A 21093-nucleotide genomic window follows, 5' to 3' on the forward strand; every position below is an offset into this window, starting at 1 on the left:
ATATATTTCTTGTTTATTTTTATAGAGGCCATTTCCCACGATTGCGGAGATAGCACTGTGGCCGTACATCAAAACAAATATTTTGTTGAGCTCAAGATTTTGGATATCATCCAAAATGACATTGTATAAAGCAAATTGGATTAAAAGTCTTTGAGTTTTTTCATTGAAAGGTTAGGAATATAAAACACCGAATATAAATAAACGGATATTTGTTTGAAATTGATGTAGCTTAGATTGCATGCAACCGAGTCTAGTAAGACCTTAGGTATTTTTATTAAAGTAAATAGTATAAAAAATATATATATATATTAAGCCATATTTTATTGTTTCAGGATTTGTGCTGACTTACCAAAATGCAATCGAGAGTATTTGTATGAAAATTAGAACTCAAGTGCTTACGAAGTGTAATTAGTGTCAAAGATGGAATGTCCTTAATATGGTGTAAATTTTGGAGGAGTGATAAAGACATACAAAATGCCACTGGTCATGCAAGTTGTTGTTATTTGCATCTCATGCATCGCTCTTCAATTTATCGGTGAGTAAACAAGATTCTTATTTTAAAATTCATTTCACATGTCAATATTATTTCTTATTTCACGTCACTCCCAATGTTCGAAATAATTGTCTTTTTAATTATCATAGAGATTAGAATACTTTTAATAACTGTTAACTGTATTTGTGTGGAAGAGTAATAAGTACCAAAAATAAGGTTACAATACAAAATTAAATTTCAACACATTTCTTCATACGATACATACGATACTCGAACACAAACATTCAGACTAACATCATTACATACACATATGTATAATGTATATTACATATATATCCACACATACACACATACAGTATTATTTCAAATTGACACGGGATAAATCTTAAACTCGTTTTAGAGTATAAAGATGCATATTGTAGATAGGTCTGAGATCATTCAAAAGGACTGAAAATTGGCCATTGTGGGTTCTGTAAAAGAAGTCATCCCCTCTTTATTTTATATTCATGTGTGCATGTGTATATTCTGTGCAAAGCCCCTATGATGCGTGACTTAATCGCCCTACTTTCCGTTGCTTTTAATACTATGCTGACAAGAAAAAAAACCTTATAAGGTCTGTGAAGGTAAAATACAAGCTTTAAATGGAGATTTTGCGATATTGTAGAACAAAATTGAGTTACTTAAATCTGCTGTTGGAAATCAGTGAAATTTTAACTATTAGTAATATTTTTCACGATCGGACAATAAGTTTTTTGTGGCTATTGTTAGATTTTCACATAAATAAAATTAAAATATAAAAATTTATGGGATAGAAAAAAGGTATCATGTTAAAAAGATCAATGACCAGGATTTAAACAATAAAGGTAAATTTGAGCGAGCCTTGTTGCAAATATTGAGATCGGAAGGTACGACATTAAAAACTACATATTAGCTTTATAAAAAATTGTTTCTTTATTTTATCTTAATTTATTTCAATCTATAATAAAATTAAAATAATTTATACACTATTTAAAACATCCGATTTCATAGTACTCGATAAAATAACTAAACGTTTTTAATAAAAATAAAAAACATTTTTTTCGCAATAATAAATCATTTATGTTACCTAATATTTTTATATTCTTATAACGACATGCCTGGAAATATATTTTTTATGCTTCACATATTTAGTACGCATTCTATTGTTAAGAATCTAGAATCTTCCAAATATTTTTACCCGAAAAGTTTCAGGAGTCAAAGGCCAACATTGTTAGCGCACCGCAAGACCTCATTACCTTAGGAATTCCGCCTTGTTTGTGTTTCCGTCTTTTTATGTACATTGGGCCTTAAATGGAGATCATTTACAGAATATACGTTTTTCTGTGTAAAGGTGGCTTACTAGAATAGTGTTTTCGTCATTCTATATGCTTTTCCTGGTCTTTATAAAGAGTATATATTATGTTTAATATCTTAAAGCTAAAAAGTCGTTTAATATACTGCAAGGATCTGGTCCCTAAGTAAAACGTAAATTATAGTGGGATAGGTTATCTTAAAAAATAAATGAAATGCAAGTATCCCACGACTAGATCATAGACTAAGAAAATCTTGCTAACTAAGACCATAATTAAAATTTTATAACTCAGAAAATAAACTTAGTGTCATAATTACATCGTTAAATTTACTTAAATTATGTATCATTTTACTTACACGTTATGATTGATTACATTGAAATGTTATCAATATTTCTATACCAAACATTATTACGTCATGTTACGTATCCATCAAACTAGTATGAGGAAAGTCGGTCCATAAATAAACAAATATTATTGCTGATTCGTATAACTAAGAAGGCGTTTGTGGTTTGTTTCCTTATTTATAAAATGGTCTAATGGTATTACGCGATTTTCCCATACGGGAAAAACTTTGGGAAATCTTTGAATTACAAAAACGCTTATCAAGGGAATATGAATTTTATCGTTGCCAGAACATTTTCGGCATTTACGAGCAAGCTTTCTAGTTAATAAGACAGGCAAAACGTTTTGAAGGCTGTGCCTGTATTTTACGACAATCGACTCTAAGTAGAAACATTGTGTATGTAGCTACAGAATATTTTTATTCATACGACATGTAATAAAATGTTAATGAACATAATATTTTGTTTCTTTTTTATTACGTTTTTATTATTATAAAAAAAAATCATCAAAAATATTCAGTTATTTCAAGAACGCTCTTGAAAGAATTGCAAAAAATATGCTGAACTGTATACAAGTGCGTGTATTATAATATTTATAAAGAAAAACATCGATTAGTTAAACAAAACGCCATTAATATGTAAAATTGATTCAATTCCATTTTGTTATATTAATAAGGCACTAAATTCCTTGGAGTCCAATAAATTGTGAATGGGCTTGTTATATCGTTCTCATTTATTTACCTGCTTAATGTAATTGAGACTTCCATACATTTATTATCTTAGAATTGTTTTTCTATAAGTATTTAATCTTTATTTTTATTATTTTTTTAAGGAGGAGTTTTAAGAAATCTTGTTTATTATAATTAAGGGTTAACATTAACATGGCATGAACTTTAAAGCAAAAGTGTTCTATTATATAATTTAAGGTAGAGTCGAGCATCTAAACATTTTTTTGTTGTTTAATATATGTAAACTGTAGCATATTTAATTTTAAACATTGCTGAAAAAAAAATACCAATAAACTATAACGTAAAACTAAACTTTTTACGTCATAAGATATTAGTAACGTTCCGAGGTTAGGGTTTACTATACACTAACCAAGTTTATTTTTGTTACATTTAACATATTTATATATGTTGGAGTGCATAAAGAATAATTTGAACAATTGTACTTTCAAAAAGCAATAAAAGCTGCTCAAAATATGTTATGACTAGATATAGTTATATATATATATATATACATATATATATTGTGATTGATAAGACTGAATTTATTATCTATATAAAATTATAAACGTTAATATTATTACTGTAAGGATCAAAATTAATATTTATTTTTTACCTATACTATAATATGGATAATATCCAGAAAAATATATAAAGCACGTTATAAAAATATATATTTTTTTATCGATTATAATATAAACTATAAATTTATCTGTGAACCCAAATTTATATATTAACTTTCTGTGGGTCTTAAAAAGATTTTTCTGATTACATCATCAAATTCAATAGCCATCATATTCTTACATATATCTTAGCCATACCATTTATCCATATAAACTTAACTCAAATTCACTTACTTATTCCTACTCAGCCGTGAGAGACGTGGGTTTTATGGGATGGACTTATTCTTAAATGAATTATGGCGGTCAGAATAATTTTATCTTAAAATGAAGCCTTTATTTTGAAATACCATATCGTGTTTTATTACGAGTAGTTAAATTTATAAGGTGCATGCGGTTAATGTACTAATGGAATTTCTGTATTTGTTCTTTCGAAAACAAACATAAAAATTTACACCTACCTTCAAATTGTTTTTACCTATTATATAGTTTTATATCGTCTTCATGTTTGGCTACTTAATTATTAATGTATTTACCTAATCAATGTTTATTTTTTATTATTATTTATAATTTTATAGGAATTATAAAAGATCTGAGAAGAATTATCTCATTTTACAATAATATTGTTTTATTTCCGTGACAATTTTTATTGAAAATAACATTGAGAGTTATCAATTTTCGTTCTCAGTCACCTAAGAAACCAATTCAATATGTATTTTTACACATTTTTAACTCAATAAAATCACTGTAACGTAGAATATGGGATTGGGTATTGATATGGGATTACACTAGTTTGAGGCGAAACTGAGATACTAAAATACAACACCCTTCGACATCGAGTAATCACATGCAACGTGATGGATGGTGAAAAGCAACCATTTTTATAACACTCATAAATTATGACTTCTACTATACATTTTCGCTAAAGGCGCTATATTCGTCAATCAATCAGATTCTGACGTCGACACTCACGGCTTTGTCGATATTGTTAAACTTATCTCAGCTGAGTTAAAAACGAATTGGTTTTCTTAGCACTTCAGAATGAATGATAGATTACCATGAAAAACTCAAAGTAATGATCCGTTAACTAATTTGCTCTAAACTAATCATCACTTTGTTAATTTTTTATAAAAATTTATATCCAAGTAAGAGGACGAAAGGAATTTTTGATTCAAATAAGTTTAATATCTAATTAATATTCGTTGTTTTTGGATATCAAAACCGTATGTTGTTAAAGCATTTGCGTGTTTCTTGACTTGAAAACGTTTCAGTTGAACATTTTCTTCGATCAATCTTTCTTCGCCCCTTTTCATTTGTCAATCTTAATTTACTGATAAAAGCTATTAGATTTTTTTGAGTACATGTTTCCACGTATCAAGGATAAAATCTATCATTTATTTTATCAGTAAACTTCTAATGTGCCTACTTGTTTGTTCTCCAAACATGTAAAGGGATAAATATTTTAATAGCAGAACAAAATTTTATAAAATCATACATAAAATTTCCAATATCGGAAAGTTGTGTAGTGCCTCATACATTAAAAGCCAGCTTGAACTTTATTTGCGAATACATAAAGTGTTATACAAAGACGGTTAGTCAGAAAATAAGTTCGCTTGTGAGTGGAAAAGTTTACCAAGAATGTATTATTTGTACTCCTAAAGGTACACAAACAGGTAAACCTAACGTGGGTAAAGTTTGTCTGAGGGCAAAATATTCCTGAAAGACTTATATGTTATTCAATTTTTATTGCCAGGTTTTATTATTGATGACCGATATAATTTATATGAAGAATAAATTATGAATAAATAATTTTCATAATTAAATCCAGTCATTGACAGACTGATGAATAATTCAACCATTCTAAGTTCAGTAAATATTTATTAAAAACAAGCAATATTTGAAATCTAAAACATTCCTCATTCAGAAACAACTTTTCCATTAAATCGCTTTTATGAAAAAGAAAAATATCTGACATCAAAAGGGAGTCCTCAACGCAATCCAATAATAATAAAACCGCCATAAAACGTATATTATTTATCGTCGACTGTGGACCGTAGTCAACTCAAAAGAATAATGGCACCGCAAATGTTACCGCTAAGCTAATCTAACAGACCAACGATTTATGTTTCAAAAGAAATATGCTATTACATTTTGTCAAAAGTTTTTCACTGGGCATTTCGGTCACTTGTTACAACGCAGTCATACACTTATTATGTTATATATTTTACTACCGTTATATAGATAACATATACATCTTACTTTTTATAAGTTTTATTATTGTATACTACATTGGCAAACAATGAAGATAAATGATAAAAAAAATTCTTAAAGCTATTAATCCGTTGATATATATCAGGTCAGTTATAACAAAACCGTTATGAAAACACATAACAAAACAATAAACCATATATTTCCATCTTGTAACAAACAAATAGTTAAAGTTATGGTCCGATCGAACAAGGCTAACATTCTCCAAAGAGCCGTCCTACATAAGTTAAGGCATTAGTTAATAGAATGGACTGGTAACAGCTAGTTGTAGTTTACGATCTAAAGGTAATCGTAACATTTCATAGTATTATTATTGCTCACTTTGTCATCTCCAAGATTGCTGGTACCGGTTTTAATAATATCAACTCCTACACTAGTAAAGGGAAGGCTGTTCAGTGACTTAAATTATTTGTTCACTGATATGTTAATTGAAGTTCTTTGAATTTAAGTAACTTTCTTGACTATCAACTGATGCAAATAATTTTAATGACATCTTTTATTTCATCATTCTCATTGAAGACAAAAAATTAATATCCTAGAAAATCGTTTATGTGTTTTCATAATAAATGTAACTCTACAGTCTTTAAAAGTATAAAAGGTGACTAAATTGAATGTTATCCAATTTGAATACATTGATGCTACAATACCCGCAGATAAATCGCCTCATTAATTCTACGGCACGACCCTACTACATTTCGTCCCTAATCTAGACCCTAAAAAATGACACACTTTTTAGATATCGGTGATATTTGTGGGGAATTTTCGGTAACATGTTGGGAGTATGAATTTCATAAGGTTTCTCGTTTGTAAAATATTGTGTCGTAATACATTCTTCAGCCAGACGATATTTTGGACCTCGATTAATAACTTTCATTTATTAAGAAAATATAATTATTTACGTCTTACTTACACTTTCTCATATATTGATGTTAAAAAGTTTAACTGAAAACTTTTTATAAAATATTTATGGGTGTTAAGGTTCTTTTAGATGCTCTTTAGTTAGGTTAAGTAAGCCATAAAAATAGCCCGACTGAGTATTAAGGATTAAAATTCTTTGCAATGAATTAAACTACTCGTTACTTAAGCAGTTAAAACTTTAATTAAACTTGTTACAGGAAGTCGTCAACAGCTTTGAGACCTTTTTTTTCGAAAATTTAATTTATTTTATTATTTTCACTAAAAACAATCATTTCCATAATAGCATTTTTGTTCTTTTGTTTTTATATAATGCTCTTTAAGACATATTTACTTAAATTTATGAAATAAAATAATGTTTAAAATGAGTCCAGTCACTAAATATATCTGAAAAATGGTTACAAAACCTTATGAGCAAAATCCTAAATTCCGCTTCAACTTCCTGAGATATTATAATTGCAAAGTGTTTAACTACAAATTCGCTATTTTTTTATAGTTTCAAATAAATATATTTTAGATTAAATATTTTAAAAGCAACATTAGGTCATAGAGTTGTTATTACATCACAATAATTGAAATTAACAGTGACAAAAATTTCCAAAAAATATTACAAGTACTTATGCAGTTGTTTCTTTTCATTTTTCTTCAAGCAAAGAAGTAAAGAAAAAAAATGAGATTTGTAAAATGTTAATTCAGATATAAATATTTTATTATGATATGTGTACCGTTTTTGCTTCCTAATGGATGATGATGTGTGATTCCCAAAACTTTTATTTATACGCAGACTGTTAAGTTATTGTACCAAGGAAACCAAAAATTAAAAGTAAATCACATAAATATTTAAAAAGAAATTTTCTTTCCTTTTTAATATTATCAATGGTAATCTATTTGCTAAAGTAAAAAGTAGTAGAAAAATCCGCACGCTATCCTTTCTAGAATGGAATTTAAGTCATCTTTAAAACGATAAGCCAACGTCACGTATCACGACAAACTTCGATACAGCTTTGAACGGTTTCATAAATTGTGGTCCTTGTAGCCATCATTATTACTAAACGTTCACTGAATAGATTCTTTTGTTCTTAAGTTCTTCTGCTACATTATTTCATTCACCCTGAGGCGTTTCTTTTAAACAAGAATTGCATCATCCATCGAGATCGTTTTCTCATCTGCACTGATTTTTATTCTTTTGTTAGTCTGTATAAGATAGTGGGTTGATTGGAATCCCCGCTTAGCCTCTATAAAAACTGTGAGATACAATATCCGGGCAGTTTAAAGAAAATTAAAATTTATAGAGCTATCTCCAGACTAAACGGAGCATCCCTCTTCTATTGTGCTGGCATTTTTACTTGGAAAAATGATCTTATAATAAATTTTGATATTTGGAGACTTAATTGCGTACATTTTGTATTATCTTCTTTATAATTTTATACATTCTTAGATAATAAAATCATTATGCCCCTAAACACCAAAGTAAAATTTGTAATGCTATATTAAATTGTGTTAATCCTTAATTGTTGTAGCAATATTGAGTATTAATGCAATTTGACTTAATATTTCTATAATTACTTAAAGTTAGTATTAAAAATTAAAACAAAATTTAATTTTTACTTAAATAAAAATTTGATTAAATAATTAAGAATTAATTAAGAATTAAAAATTTATTAACAAAATCAGAATTGAAACTTACGTTTCGACGAAAATATCGTGTACCAATATTTTTTCCAGTTCTAGAAGCGTTTAAGTTATGAATTTACAAAATCGTATTTTTGTGTAGTTTTTACAAAATGGAGAAACTAAGTCAATGAAATATACTTGTGTTTGTTTATAAATTAATTGTTTTAGGTATACTTTGAAAATATGAGTCTCGATATAAATTTGACGTGCGCTTTGCCATGAGCACAGACTAGTTATAGAAAATAAACTATAACAGTTCGAATTTCAATATCTAAAATACAATTAAGGCGACGTCTTAACAACGCTTTTAAATTCAAATCACATCTCAAAGATCCTTAGAAAAATAATCGCTTTGAGGTTGTATTATTCGAAGGTGAACACAATTTTGCATTATTTTCATCTTACCACCATTGAAGCTCGGCGACAAAAAGAAAGCCCACTCGCTTACAACGAAACCGCTGTGTTGCAAATGCTCTGCAAAAAATAATGAGGTCTGAACCCCACTTGAGAGCTGCGGTAATAATGGACTCCAGGCCGTACCGACGTTTAAAAGGCTATCTCAAATAGACTCTTCCGCTTAAATTTATTCAGTTCTATCCTGAAGGTTTTAGAAGTATTTTTTTATTTATATAGGTATCAGTTTATTACTCGTATATATTTTTTTACTCCATACGCCCAACAATTAAAAAGGAGTTGTGTATATTTTTTATATAACTATTTTTTTCCACTTTCTGATCTCTGCATCTGGTCTTTAGTTAATATTTCTTTGTGAAATATATAATTTTCTGGGCTTAAAACATAATAAACAGTTGCAATAGAACTAAGTACTGCCCAAGACTTCGTTATAATGTAAACTTATTCGGTTCGTATTTCATTTTACTTAAATTTATTCTTAACATATTTTTTAAGTTACATTTATTTAATGTAGCTATGTGTACGTGTCCCTCTACTTACTTAAAAAAAGTTTATATGGAACTAAGCTCTCACACATATGTTGGAAGTTGTATTTCACGCAAAAAACGATTCCAATTTTCCAGATTTGATGTGATAATGATAAGTATCATTTGTGATTTAAAAAACAAACATCATTATATCATTCAAATTTGATGAAATATAATGGAAGAGGATATGTATCTGTATAAAATAAATTTAAAGTAACTAGGTTCATTTTTAAGAATAAAGCCGAGGCGTAATAAAATGTCACAATCTACAATATTAATATCTAAAACAGAACGTGAAACAAAATTAATCGTCCGCTAGAGCCTCGTAACTCGTTCTAAAGTGAGGACGGCTACTTTGGCTCAATTTTGTAATTATGTGTTTGTAGTCTGTGGTATTTCCTGACCCATTTTATGAGAATATTATATAAATATTTTACACATTTGACGTTGCTTGATTCAGCCACTTCTGTATTATAATAAGTATATTAAATCCTAGTCAGATTTATCTAATGGATCAATTAAAATAGCTTTGTGTCATTAACTTTTAGTATAAAACTAAATAGGTAATGCGCTGTGTGAAATAATTCGGGTATTCGCCTCGTACACAAATGCTTTAGACTTGACCTGAATACTGTTGAGTTATGAGTTAATTTATATGCGGAAAATATGGTGAGGATATGAGGAATAATGGATGGCGTTTGGTGATGTCTGGGCGGATTATATAAGTGGCTTTCGAAACTTGGCGACCGTGAAATTTTTCATTATGTCAAGATACCCATTCAAACTTACGTCATATTTTCATTTTTTTAATTAAATATATGAAAATTCATCCTGTTTCATTCGATGGTTTGTAACAATGATAGCAAATGTAATGCTATATGCATATATTATATCTTTGACTGGCTGGCTGATGTTAAGAGTACTTTAACGCAAAAACGAGCAGTTATTTTTTTTTGAAAAAATTCGATATTGAAACTTTCATATGAGAAAAACGTATGAACGAATATTTGGACAGCTATAACTATAGTAGAAAAAGCAATTCTTTTTATACATTATTTATATATACAATAAAAAATTACTTCATTTAAAAAGAGTTATTTTTTAAGTTAACTCAAATATAACCAAAACGCTAAGCGTATTAAAAGGTCTTAGCCTTAATACGATAGTATTATGAGTTATTCGCTCGTCGCATACAATAGTTCTAGAGCCTGATTTGCATTTTAACGCATTCTGTTTCTGCCTAAATCGCGTCCTATAATTGATGCAGCGATTTCGCCACTTTAACCTCCCTTTGTCCCAAACGGCATAGTTTATGTTGATGACATCATGAAATCTTAATAACGCTCATATTATATTTTATATATTAATAAAATTACGGTATATGATTTTCAAAATATATGTTTTGGAACGGCTTGCTATAGTTTACTTGACCCCAAGATATAACCCGTGATTCACTTAATACAGATAAATCTACCTTTAAGATATAATTTATGAAAAAACATAAAACAGTAAACAATATATCTTAAAACTTTAGTTTTGTATCTTTTCTTTTTTGTACATTAAAAGTAACTTAAGATTAGGATAAATATTCCTTGGTAGAAGTATTTTTTCCTTTAAATTTCTGTTAACTATTGTTACTTTTTGCACATTAACATTTTTAAAATAGATGACATAAAAAGCTGCTACTAGTAAAACTGTTTTGCGTGAAACCCAGTGACGATAAATAAATTGTAAAATATATTTTCATTTCAGACTCATGTCGAAATTCGATTTCAAAGTACACGTGCTTCTTCAATTGAACTTCAAAGTGTATGTGAACTCATGCATATTATACTCTTTTCTACTGAGCATTCAAAGATTTTAGGATTAAATACAAACATATATACAAACTCAAACGCATATGTTACACATTTATATAATTAAAATTGTTTAGAATACAAAATATTAATTTTCATATAAAATACCTTTTGCATTTTCAATAGATATATATAGAAAATTGTATACAGCACATTGTAACTGTAATATCTGTTTTTTTAAATCTCGCTAGAAATCCATTACAGTAATACCTCCATTCGAAAAGGCTTCACTTTATTGGTTGCAGCAGAAATGAAATGCACTTTTGCGCGCCTTTGATGCGCCACTAACGGGAGGAAATGTTAATGTGTTTTAATAATTAACTGCCTTCTTTAGAAATTATTTGAAAACAGATTTAAAAGACCGTTGGTTTTGACCCCAGTGCAGTTATTATTGTAAATCTTTTATAAATTTAAATCAATAAATCGAGCTAATTAAGAATGAATTTCCAGTTAAGTTTTCAAAAATTAAAAAAATATTTCCTGTGTTATTCATGTTTATTATAAATTGGGTAAAAATTTTCAACGTAAAATTTTAATGAGTTAATCAAAGTGCATTATTCAATAATTCAATAATATGCCTGTTTTTACGAGTAATCCGTGCACGATAATGAACAACTTATTATAATAGTACTTAATTTGAAAACAGAACCTTTTTAATTCATACTTGTTCCAAAATCAACAACTTCAACTACGTATAATACAAAAATAATAAAGATATTCGTGCACCCTTTTCTCAAAAGAATATTTTATTCATGAAAAAAGCACACTTATTTAATATTTCTGTTGATTGATAACGCGTAATATATTGCTCATTTTGCAATAAAAATAAGGAATATTTCTTATACAAATAAAAATAAAATTTTGATTTAATGTAAATTGCTTCACTGAAATTTAAATAACAAATACAAAAAAGTGACGGACAATTATGTTGAGTGCACTGCAATGTGCTTAAGTATCATCAAAAATCTAGACGGAGGCTGAAAAGTTTTAAATACCCGGAGAAGTATTCTTCAATATACTTGCTTACCTTAAAAAAAATGAATTCAACCTATATAGAATAATGAAAAATTATCCTCATAATTTGTGAAAACATTGTATTTAAAAACTAGACCAGTCAGAACTTATATTGTTATTATGGGCATATGTTAATAGAATAGGTAGCAAAAATGTCCTGAGTTAAATGTCACATTGAACTCTGTGTGTTTATATAATAAATAGAAAAATAATTTTGTATTTTGCTACTTTTACAGCAACCATGATCACGGGCAAACGAGATGAAAATGTCATTTCAATGACCGATAATATTAGTATTATTTAAATGAATGCTAGTGAAAGTCTTAATATCATTAAGCGTGGGATATGTTATTGATCTAAGATACTCATAGGACATAAATAACATCAATATTACCATTAAACCTAGGTTAAAAACAATAAACGTTTAGTTTAACTTTAGAATTTAATTAGATAGCTCATTTCAATTAATTGTTGTTACTAGGAGAAAACTAAATAAATATGAAGAGGATTATATTACGAGTAAATTAAAATTAAGGATAAATAACTCAGGTAAATATGAGACGAAACCTCTTAGCATTCAATGGATTCACCGTGCGGGTGCCGGGTCCATTGCGTTACAGGGAGAGGAGCTTCGACAGTGCCTGGGACCTGCGAACCAGGTGTAAATTTAAGGGGCCCCTATCTGAGGTGTGTTAAACGCTCACCTCCACCGTCCAATCTCCTCTCGCTACCAAACAAATTTGAAAAGAACCTTCTAGGCTGCCTTCGAAGTACGTTCCAAGAATGAATTGATATTAGTTTTGGACAGGTCCAAGTCGTTTAGTATGTTGTAGAGAGATTTTGCCGTTATACCTCTCGCTCCCACTTCTACCGCGTACAAATCCACGACGAACCTATTAAGAGTGAGTTCGTTTGTGAGTTCGTAATATTTATTGACATTGATGTGAGTTCGTAATATTTATTGACCATGGTCTTTGGGAATGTTGGTTTCCCAAGGAACCGTTAGCTCTTTTATCACAACGTGCTTTAAAATCGCGAATACATAAATATATCTGGTCTGAAAGCAGCCGCACAATTAATATCCTCTGGAATTTTGTATTGTTTTTCTAATGTGGGTTCAAATTCATCTATAAATTTTATTGAGTTTTTGAACTTAAAAAAGTCGTAGAAATTTACATATAACGTTTAATAGCATGAACCGTTTACATTGATTCATTTTTGTTATAAAAATTAATCATTTTATATTTTAAAAAATATCAATTACTCGAGTACCTAAAAAATTACATTCCATGTAGTAAGATTATTAATCTGTTGGCCTATTAACAAAAAAGTTTGACACCCTCCTCTCTAGGAAGCCAGCATCTAACCAATCCTCTTTAAGCCAGGAAATCTTGTTTGAAGTAACCGTACTAACTTCGCCTATTAGTACAGATTGCTCGCAAGATACCACTGGGATCAAATTCATGGCAGCAAATTGAAGAAAAAAAAACTTAAACTACCCACTTGAAACTCAGCCAAATATAGCTTGTATAATGTTCATGTCTCGTAAAAATGCTATTAATCTACGTTTCCGCTCATGTATGTGTATAGAATTATTTCAGAAGTTTTATACGTTATTCAGCAATAGACAATTAAGACAAAAAAATATGTTTTCTGTAGTAATTCAATGTCAAAAATTTATCTTTAAAAACAAAATGAGAAACCTTCTATGATTTATGTATTAACTATGTTAACATTACGATAGGATAAAGAAGTACATGAAAATATTCAACCATAGTTAATCATAATAAATGTAATATATTACTTTTATCTGATAGATAAGAAATCAGAACAATAGGTAAATATATAACAATAATCCCAGCGGGCATGCTCCTGCCAAATTAAATATGAGGGAAGTTTGCTCAGCCTTGGCCACGAATTGGCACACTTTAGCAAACTCTTGCAATTTACTAAAGGACATTAACTCATGTGATAGTAGCGTATGTTTGGGGAATAATAACATAGTTATAAAGTTTTTCACAACTAATATTTTTTATATAAATTGTACGCTAACAATATCATATATCATTCAAATCAGTTTTGCCACAAATGTATTGCTTTAATCACTTTTGCATGCTGTTATTAAATACTTCAGAGTTAAAGTCAAATAATCATATTAAATAAACATCATGACTGTCAACGGTTCTGGCAATTTGGCTATCGTACGTTTTTAAGTGACTTAATGAAGTACACATTTTTCATATCTTAATTTTTATATAAATTTTACATTAAAACATACAACATCTTAATGGAATTAGGAAACATATAATGAAATGTCCTTTTCTCGTGGTAAAAAAAATGGGAAAGAATAAAGTAGAAAACAAAGGAGTGAGTGATTCAGCCTCATTGACCTTGTATAAAATGATACTTAAAAAAAGACGAGGAAGTCATTAAAAATAATAACTCATTCCATAAGAGTTCATTTTAAGAAATATGATTATAATAATATAGATATTCAAAAAGTTACGTATTTACAATGTAAAATTTATGTACATATGCATGTTTATAAAACTAAACCTATAATAAAATTTTGACTCCAGTGATAAAAACTCGTAAAATAACGAGAGAATTTTTTCATAAATCTCAAGATATAATTCTGTATTACAATTTACTTCAGCAGTTTTTTATCTGTAGCTTTTATTACTGTGCTTTTATTGTTATTACACGTCATCTTTTTAAATGTTCAGATTTATGTTCCCTCATATTACTTAACTTATAATAAAGTAAGCCTTTAAAAATACTGTAAATAAAATAAGTTTTATTCGTATTCTAAATACATAATATTTATAAAGGTAGCATACGTAAGTAGTAATTTACATTTTAGGTTTACACTTTATACTTAAAACACATCCTAATGCATAGTGTTTTAAGCAGATAATTCGAGATAAGCATTCGAGGCACATTATGCGAAATGCATTATTCAAATATTATCATATTTTACATTAGTATTAAAGAATATCCATGTTTTTATATAATATATTTCTTTATTGAAATATTTACCTGATGCACAAAGATCAAACCACCCTAAGCTAAAACATTCACAATTTTTCGTACAACTAGATATTTGCCACAAAAATGAAAGATACATTTTGGGACTGTTATGATGTTTTGGTCTTCTCATCTAGTTAGCATAATAGTTTCTTGTCCTTTGTTTTTTTATGTTGTAATGTTGTAAAAATGTTCTTGGGGATATTACCTAGAACGGTATTTGGCTGAATTTACTTAAATTCAAGTACTCGTAATACCTAAGAATGAGCGTTGTTTATGGAGTCTTGACAGAGGTTTAGCGTATTTTATGGGTCCCGTAATCCTGGATAAACAATAACGGCATCATTTCGCACTTACTTTTGTTTAGTGAAATTTTCGTAATGAATAGACATGTGGGATTTCACGTATTTCATGTTACCAGTGTAAGACCCAATTTATTATTTTATTGCATTAACTTTATTGTATTTACAATGGCAATATATTTGAATACAATCCCATTTTATGTTGCTTTCAATTTATTTTTACAAATGGTTGACCCTTTTCGTATATAAATATTTAGACTACCCAATGACAGGTCAGTTATTAAGTCTTTGTTTGGGAATATATATGATTCGGGCATATTAACCTTTTGACTTGTCCCTATCATTACCAATTGATTAATCACCCACACAGAGAGATGTATTATCTGTTATATATAATTGAACATTATTTTGTAAACATAACAAATTCTGTTTACAAAACCCGAGATCTAAAGGCATTAACTATATCGTATCACCTCTATGCAACGCTTTTAACCTACTTTAGTGAAAGCTTACACGTGAAGTTGAACAGACTGTTTACTGGGGCCTTTTATATAAAACTCCATACAGTTACAAGATTCCTTTAGTATCGTTGAGGAAAGAAAGAGAATTAGCAAAAGAATTTTAAGCCGTATCTTGTTTGGAGAGATTTATACTGTTTTTGTGAAGTATATAGTTCTTATTTCAATTAAAATTTTATAGACGAGGTCGTAGAATATCGAACATTATATTTTCGTTTTATAAATCTTAAATATCTTGAGCGCTAGCCATGGTTCTAATAATTAATGCATTGAGAATTATTTTTTTATAGAAAATGTTAAATGAAATTAATTGTCAATGAAAAAAAATAAACGAAGTTAAAGTAAATATTTCATTACATTACGATTGCAAAAAAAAATACTTGCAGACAAGAGAGGAAAAGCAATTTATTTTATTTGCAGAAACCATACGCCAAAGATCGCTGTTGTTGGAAAATAGTATCTCTACACGAAATTTGTAATATATGTGCATAGGATATACGAATAATGTGATCGGAATTGAGATGAGGTAAAGTAGTACTAGTAAATAGAGAAAGAAAAGTTATTAATCTGCATAAAAGTTCAATATATTTGTTTTGTTGATTGTCTAAAGAGCTGCAACATTTTTTGCATCTGTTAACCAGATAGCCTGTACAGAATGTCACTTTGCATATTCATCACTATTTAAATGGGCCCGTAGCTCAAATTCACTTTTGTGGGACAACTGTACCACCTCAGCTGAATTGGCTGATTTGAATTCGACACGTTTAACGCGAAAATTCCTTTTTAACATCTGAATTTATTTAATTAAAAGGAATTGCAGTCGATTTATATTACAAATCTAAGGATTTTATTTATCAACACAATCGTCGGATACTGATGCTATTAACTTCTGTTAAATTGTAGCATGATGCATACGATAGTATGATAAAGTTGGATTGTTTTTTTATTATCGATTAGATATTTTTTTGTCGACTAAGGAGGTTATTAACTTCAATTAAGACATGATGATTATTTTGTCATTCCTATTTAGTTTTCGAGTACCCTTAGTAAGTTCTTGCATTGAAATAAAAAAAATTAAACAGAGGGTTTTGATTGATTTTTAAAACTAAAATAAAAACAACAAATTTTTCTTACGGAAAGTGATGATACATCTTGAGATTATTATTTTAATCGACTCTTTAACGCAATTAATGTTAATATTGTAATTAGAATATTTGGATTCAGAGAAAAAATAAACGAATAAAATATAAATGATTTTCATCCAATTAGTTATACTGAAATATTATATACTGAATTCATTGTGTCATTCACAACAATAATTTCACTGTTATTTCTTAAAACTTGAGTACCTCTGGATTTTAAAGATAATAAAATATTAAATTATCAAAAATTTTTGCACCTTTTAAACACGTTGATGATTTTGAAAGATAATTATGTACATATAAAGTTATTTCAAATAAATTCTAACGGTCAATTTTAACTTCAATTTAGATATATATGAAGAAATAAATTATTTGAAATGTAACATATGTTTTTCTGGCAAACAGACACTGTAAACTATAAATCCCTGTTACTAGACAGACTGAAAGTTAATGAACATTCTTGATATGAATCTTCGTGCCTAATTTAAATTCTCTCCAGGAAAACAATCTCTTACAATCGAACCTAAGGGAACGATAAGTAATACAAATTAACCTGAAAACGTTAGGATACTTCTTTAATCAGATTGTGCATAAAAGAGACATTTAGATTAATCAGAGTATGTCTAAATATATTTATAATATTAATGTGACAATATACATTATTAAAAAAATAATCACTTTACCGATATAATGACACCATCAAAATAAAGTGTAGACTAAAGCCAGAAAGTCTATTCAAGGTTCATGCGGCGTTAATGAGGTCCTTAACAGTAGCAATTAAGGGAACAAAGGGTACGAGTAAAACCTCTAATGCCTGGGATGGTGAGAGACAATGTGTCCGTTAATTCTAAGGTACTTGTATTTAAATTTATTTGTGTTGTAAGCGACTTTCAATATTTGTAAAATACACACCAAAAACGTTATTGAGTATTCAATACATTTTAACAGTAGCAATATATTCTATAATGTATTTATAATAAAAATAAAACATGACTGATTTGTTTAAGAATTTTCATACAAAGTAAAATACAGTTATCTCAATTAGACTGACATAAAAATGAAAGATTTGAATGTAATTACATCAATAATCACAGTACAAACGAAAGCCGGCTGTATTATGAAATTTAGTAGCCCTACGGTGAAGTCGTAAATTTTATAACTTCCATTCGCTTTAGAGAGAAATAAAATTTGAACTTCTTTACAACATTCATCAAAACGTCACGAGCAAAGCTTTTGAATAATAAAAACCATTGCCTCGAGCGAAAATTCGCAAACTTACATGTTCCTTTGTTGGTTACTTTTTTATTTCGGAAATTTAATTTTCAGAAAATGTTACGAGATTGAAACAATTGATATTTATTTTTTACTTCTGTTTTTTTTTTTTGTTTAACATACTTCCCATATAAAGAGAGATAACAGGTGTAAGATTTAGATACCAGCGTAATAAAGTCTTTTATTTTCGAGCACAAGTATTGAAATACAGGTGCTAAGATTTTGGAGTTTCTATAGGAACTTGTACTGTATCAGAAACTTAAGTGATTAACTATTGTTCTGGGTGACAGTTTGAAGCACAATAGAACAAAAGTTTAGTGATCCGTTCATTTGAGGAGGTTAATGTGATTTTATATTTGAGGCTCCAAACCACGTTAAAATTGTATGCAATAAACCTACTTATCTTATTTTGTTGTGGAACATCTGCTGTCAATTTTAAATCCTTCGAATAATATCGAATATTCGAATAATATAGTAATCATATTACTATATTATTCGAATCCTTCAATCCTTCGAATAATATAGTAATATGATTTAAAAGACTAAGACTGCTGATATATGAAAATTTATGGATATGCTTCACTTGTTCTTACTATTGGATATATTACACTAAATGCATATTTGAATTTGTATCGTAAACAAATGATTAGACCTCGAAATTTTCGAATGTCGTTTTACTTGAAAGTTAATGGTTCGGATCATTTGTTGAGTTAGAGTTACCAGAGTGGAAGGTAGATAAATTTGATTTCCTATTAAATTCAAAGATCACATAGCTTTGTCAAATTTATGTATATTTACTGTTATTGTGTTATGTATCATTATTTATTATTTTTATATCATAATACCTGCTTATTATACCCCGAGAGAGCTTTTAAAACTGGTCTTTATTTAAAATTTAAATAGGTCATGGTTTTAACAACTCAGTTACCTGTAATTAAAATATTTCAAATATTTTACCTTGAAAATTATTGCTAATGTTAATGGTGGGTTGGAGTGGGTGGCGTTACAAACTCGAGCAAAATAACTTACGCAAAACAAGGCAAAATTCTTTTCCCTGCTAATCAGTAACTTCCTTTGGTGTAGTTTATTACGGCTTTCCCCTATGACACCGCTTATGTAGGATCACTATAAATAATGGGTACATTTGTACGTAACAAGCTCCAAAAACTGGGTTTTATATTTGTTTTTTTAGCCAATTGTAACAATAGAAAAGTTTATTTAGTGGTAATTTTTGGTATATATTTTTTGTTACTGATATTGTAACTTTAAAACGTTTTTATTCTCTGCTCCATTTACAATTTTCACTATATGTTTCGCATTGGGATATTTTATAATATTCACCATTTAAATGTTCAAATTGTACATATTAGAATACAAGGACTCTCGACATAAATGAAACATGATGTATCTGATAGGAATTCTAACTGAAATGGTTTGTTTTTAAACTGAACTACTAGCATTTGATAATACATTCTGGCCTAATTTACCGCATTTACATTTGGGTTTTCTCTACAGGAAGTAAATAAAAAAAACGATCTTATTATTTTTTAAAAGAAAATCTTTTGTTAAAATCCTATTATTATAGATATAGGGTAAAAGCACTCGTTGAGTTTAGCAACATCTTAAACACAGTTTGATAGGTTTTGGAAACCATAAAACAGACTCACAAACGTCTTACGAAAGAAAAATATGGTTGTACCATACGATCAAATATAAATACGGGCAAAAACCTACAAAAAGCACCAAATTTTAAATATTAAAATAATTTTTCCCTTAATTCTACTTAAATCTCATGGTGAAAAATATATTTTTAATGTATGAATATACATATTTCGAGTTAAAATTTATGTATTGTTTAAAACGTCTAACAAATTATAAAAGGTTTCGTTACTAAGCAATATTCCGATAGGTAAAACTACACTCAATCAGCTTATGTTTTTCACTTATAATTTTAATCGTTTGTATTTCTTTAAATTTATAAATATATATGTATATTGAAATAATGGCTTGTCATAAATAAATATACTTATTATATTATGCAAGAATAATAAATAATAGATTAAAATATATATACATATGTATATATATATAATTCATCATTTTATAAATTTATTTTTATTTCATTGCATTTTAACGTGATCGTTTTTACAATTAGTCTTCTAAGTGACTTAGCGTGATAACTATTCATTAAGTGAAATATTATATCTTAAGTAAAGTGTTCTCAAGCATAGCTTAATATATTAACATTTTTGAGATCCACAACCCTTGCATTATTCATTTGTGTAAAGTAAAACAGTTGTTTTAAATTTCAAAACAGACATCATTTTATTTTGCTGCTAGCTTAATTTTTTGCTTAAAGTATGTTACAGAACTGTATATTTTCAGTATTTATTTCGTAACACTGAAGTTTTTAATTTGAAATTGAATTTAATAATTATTTTCTATATTTAAGTAATCGTCCATACCTAATACAATTTTCCATCGCTATGTGAAGCAAAGATAAATTCTGTCGTTCCATTTTAAATGTCATCGACTGCTTCTTTATGAAAATCACACTAAGGGACATGTTCTAATTTGTATCAATGCTTTAAATAATACTATTATTTAAAAGATGTACATAGTAACAGATATAGCAATTTGTTTTATGAAGACTA

At 28.3% G+C, this 21093-nt stretch overlaps 1 protein-coding gene across 1 annotated transcript in view; it reads left to right on the plus strand.

Moving 5' to 3' along the window:
- The first annotated feature begins 339 nt into the window (after positions 1-339).
- LOC133320417 (uncharacterized) overlaps positions 340-21093 on the plus strand; it is a 36924-nt gene continuing 16170 nt past the window's right edge. Inside the window, exon 1 of the mRNA XM_061528846.1 lies at positions 340-535. Coding sequence (XP_061384830.1) covers positions 475-535 — 61 coding nt within the window. The 5' untranslated portion in view covers positions 340-474. The remainder of the gene's footprint in view (positions 536-21093) is intronic.

The sequence above is a fragment of the Danaus plexippus genome, assembly GCF_018135715.1.
Source record: "Danaus plexippus chromosome 22 unlocalized genomic scaffold, MEX_DaPlex mxdp_33, whole genome shotgun sequence".
NCBI classification, from domain to species: Eukaryota; Metazoa; Arthropoda; class Insecta; order Lepidoptera; family Nymphalidae; genus Danaus; species Danaus plexippus.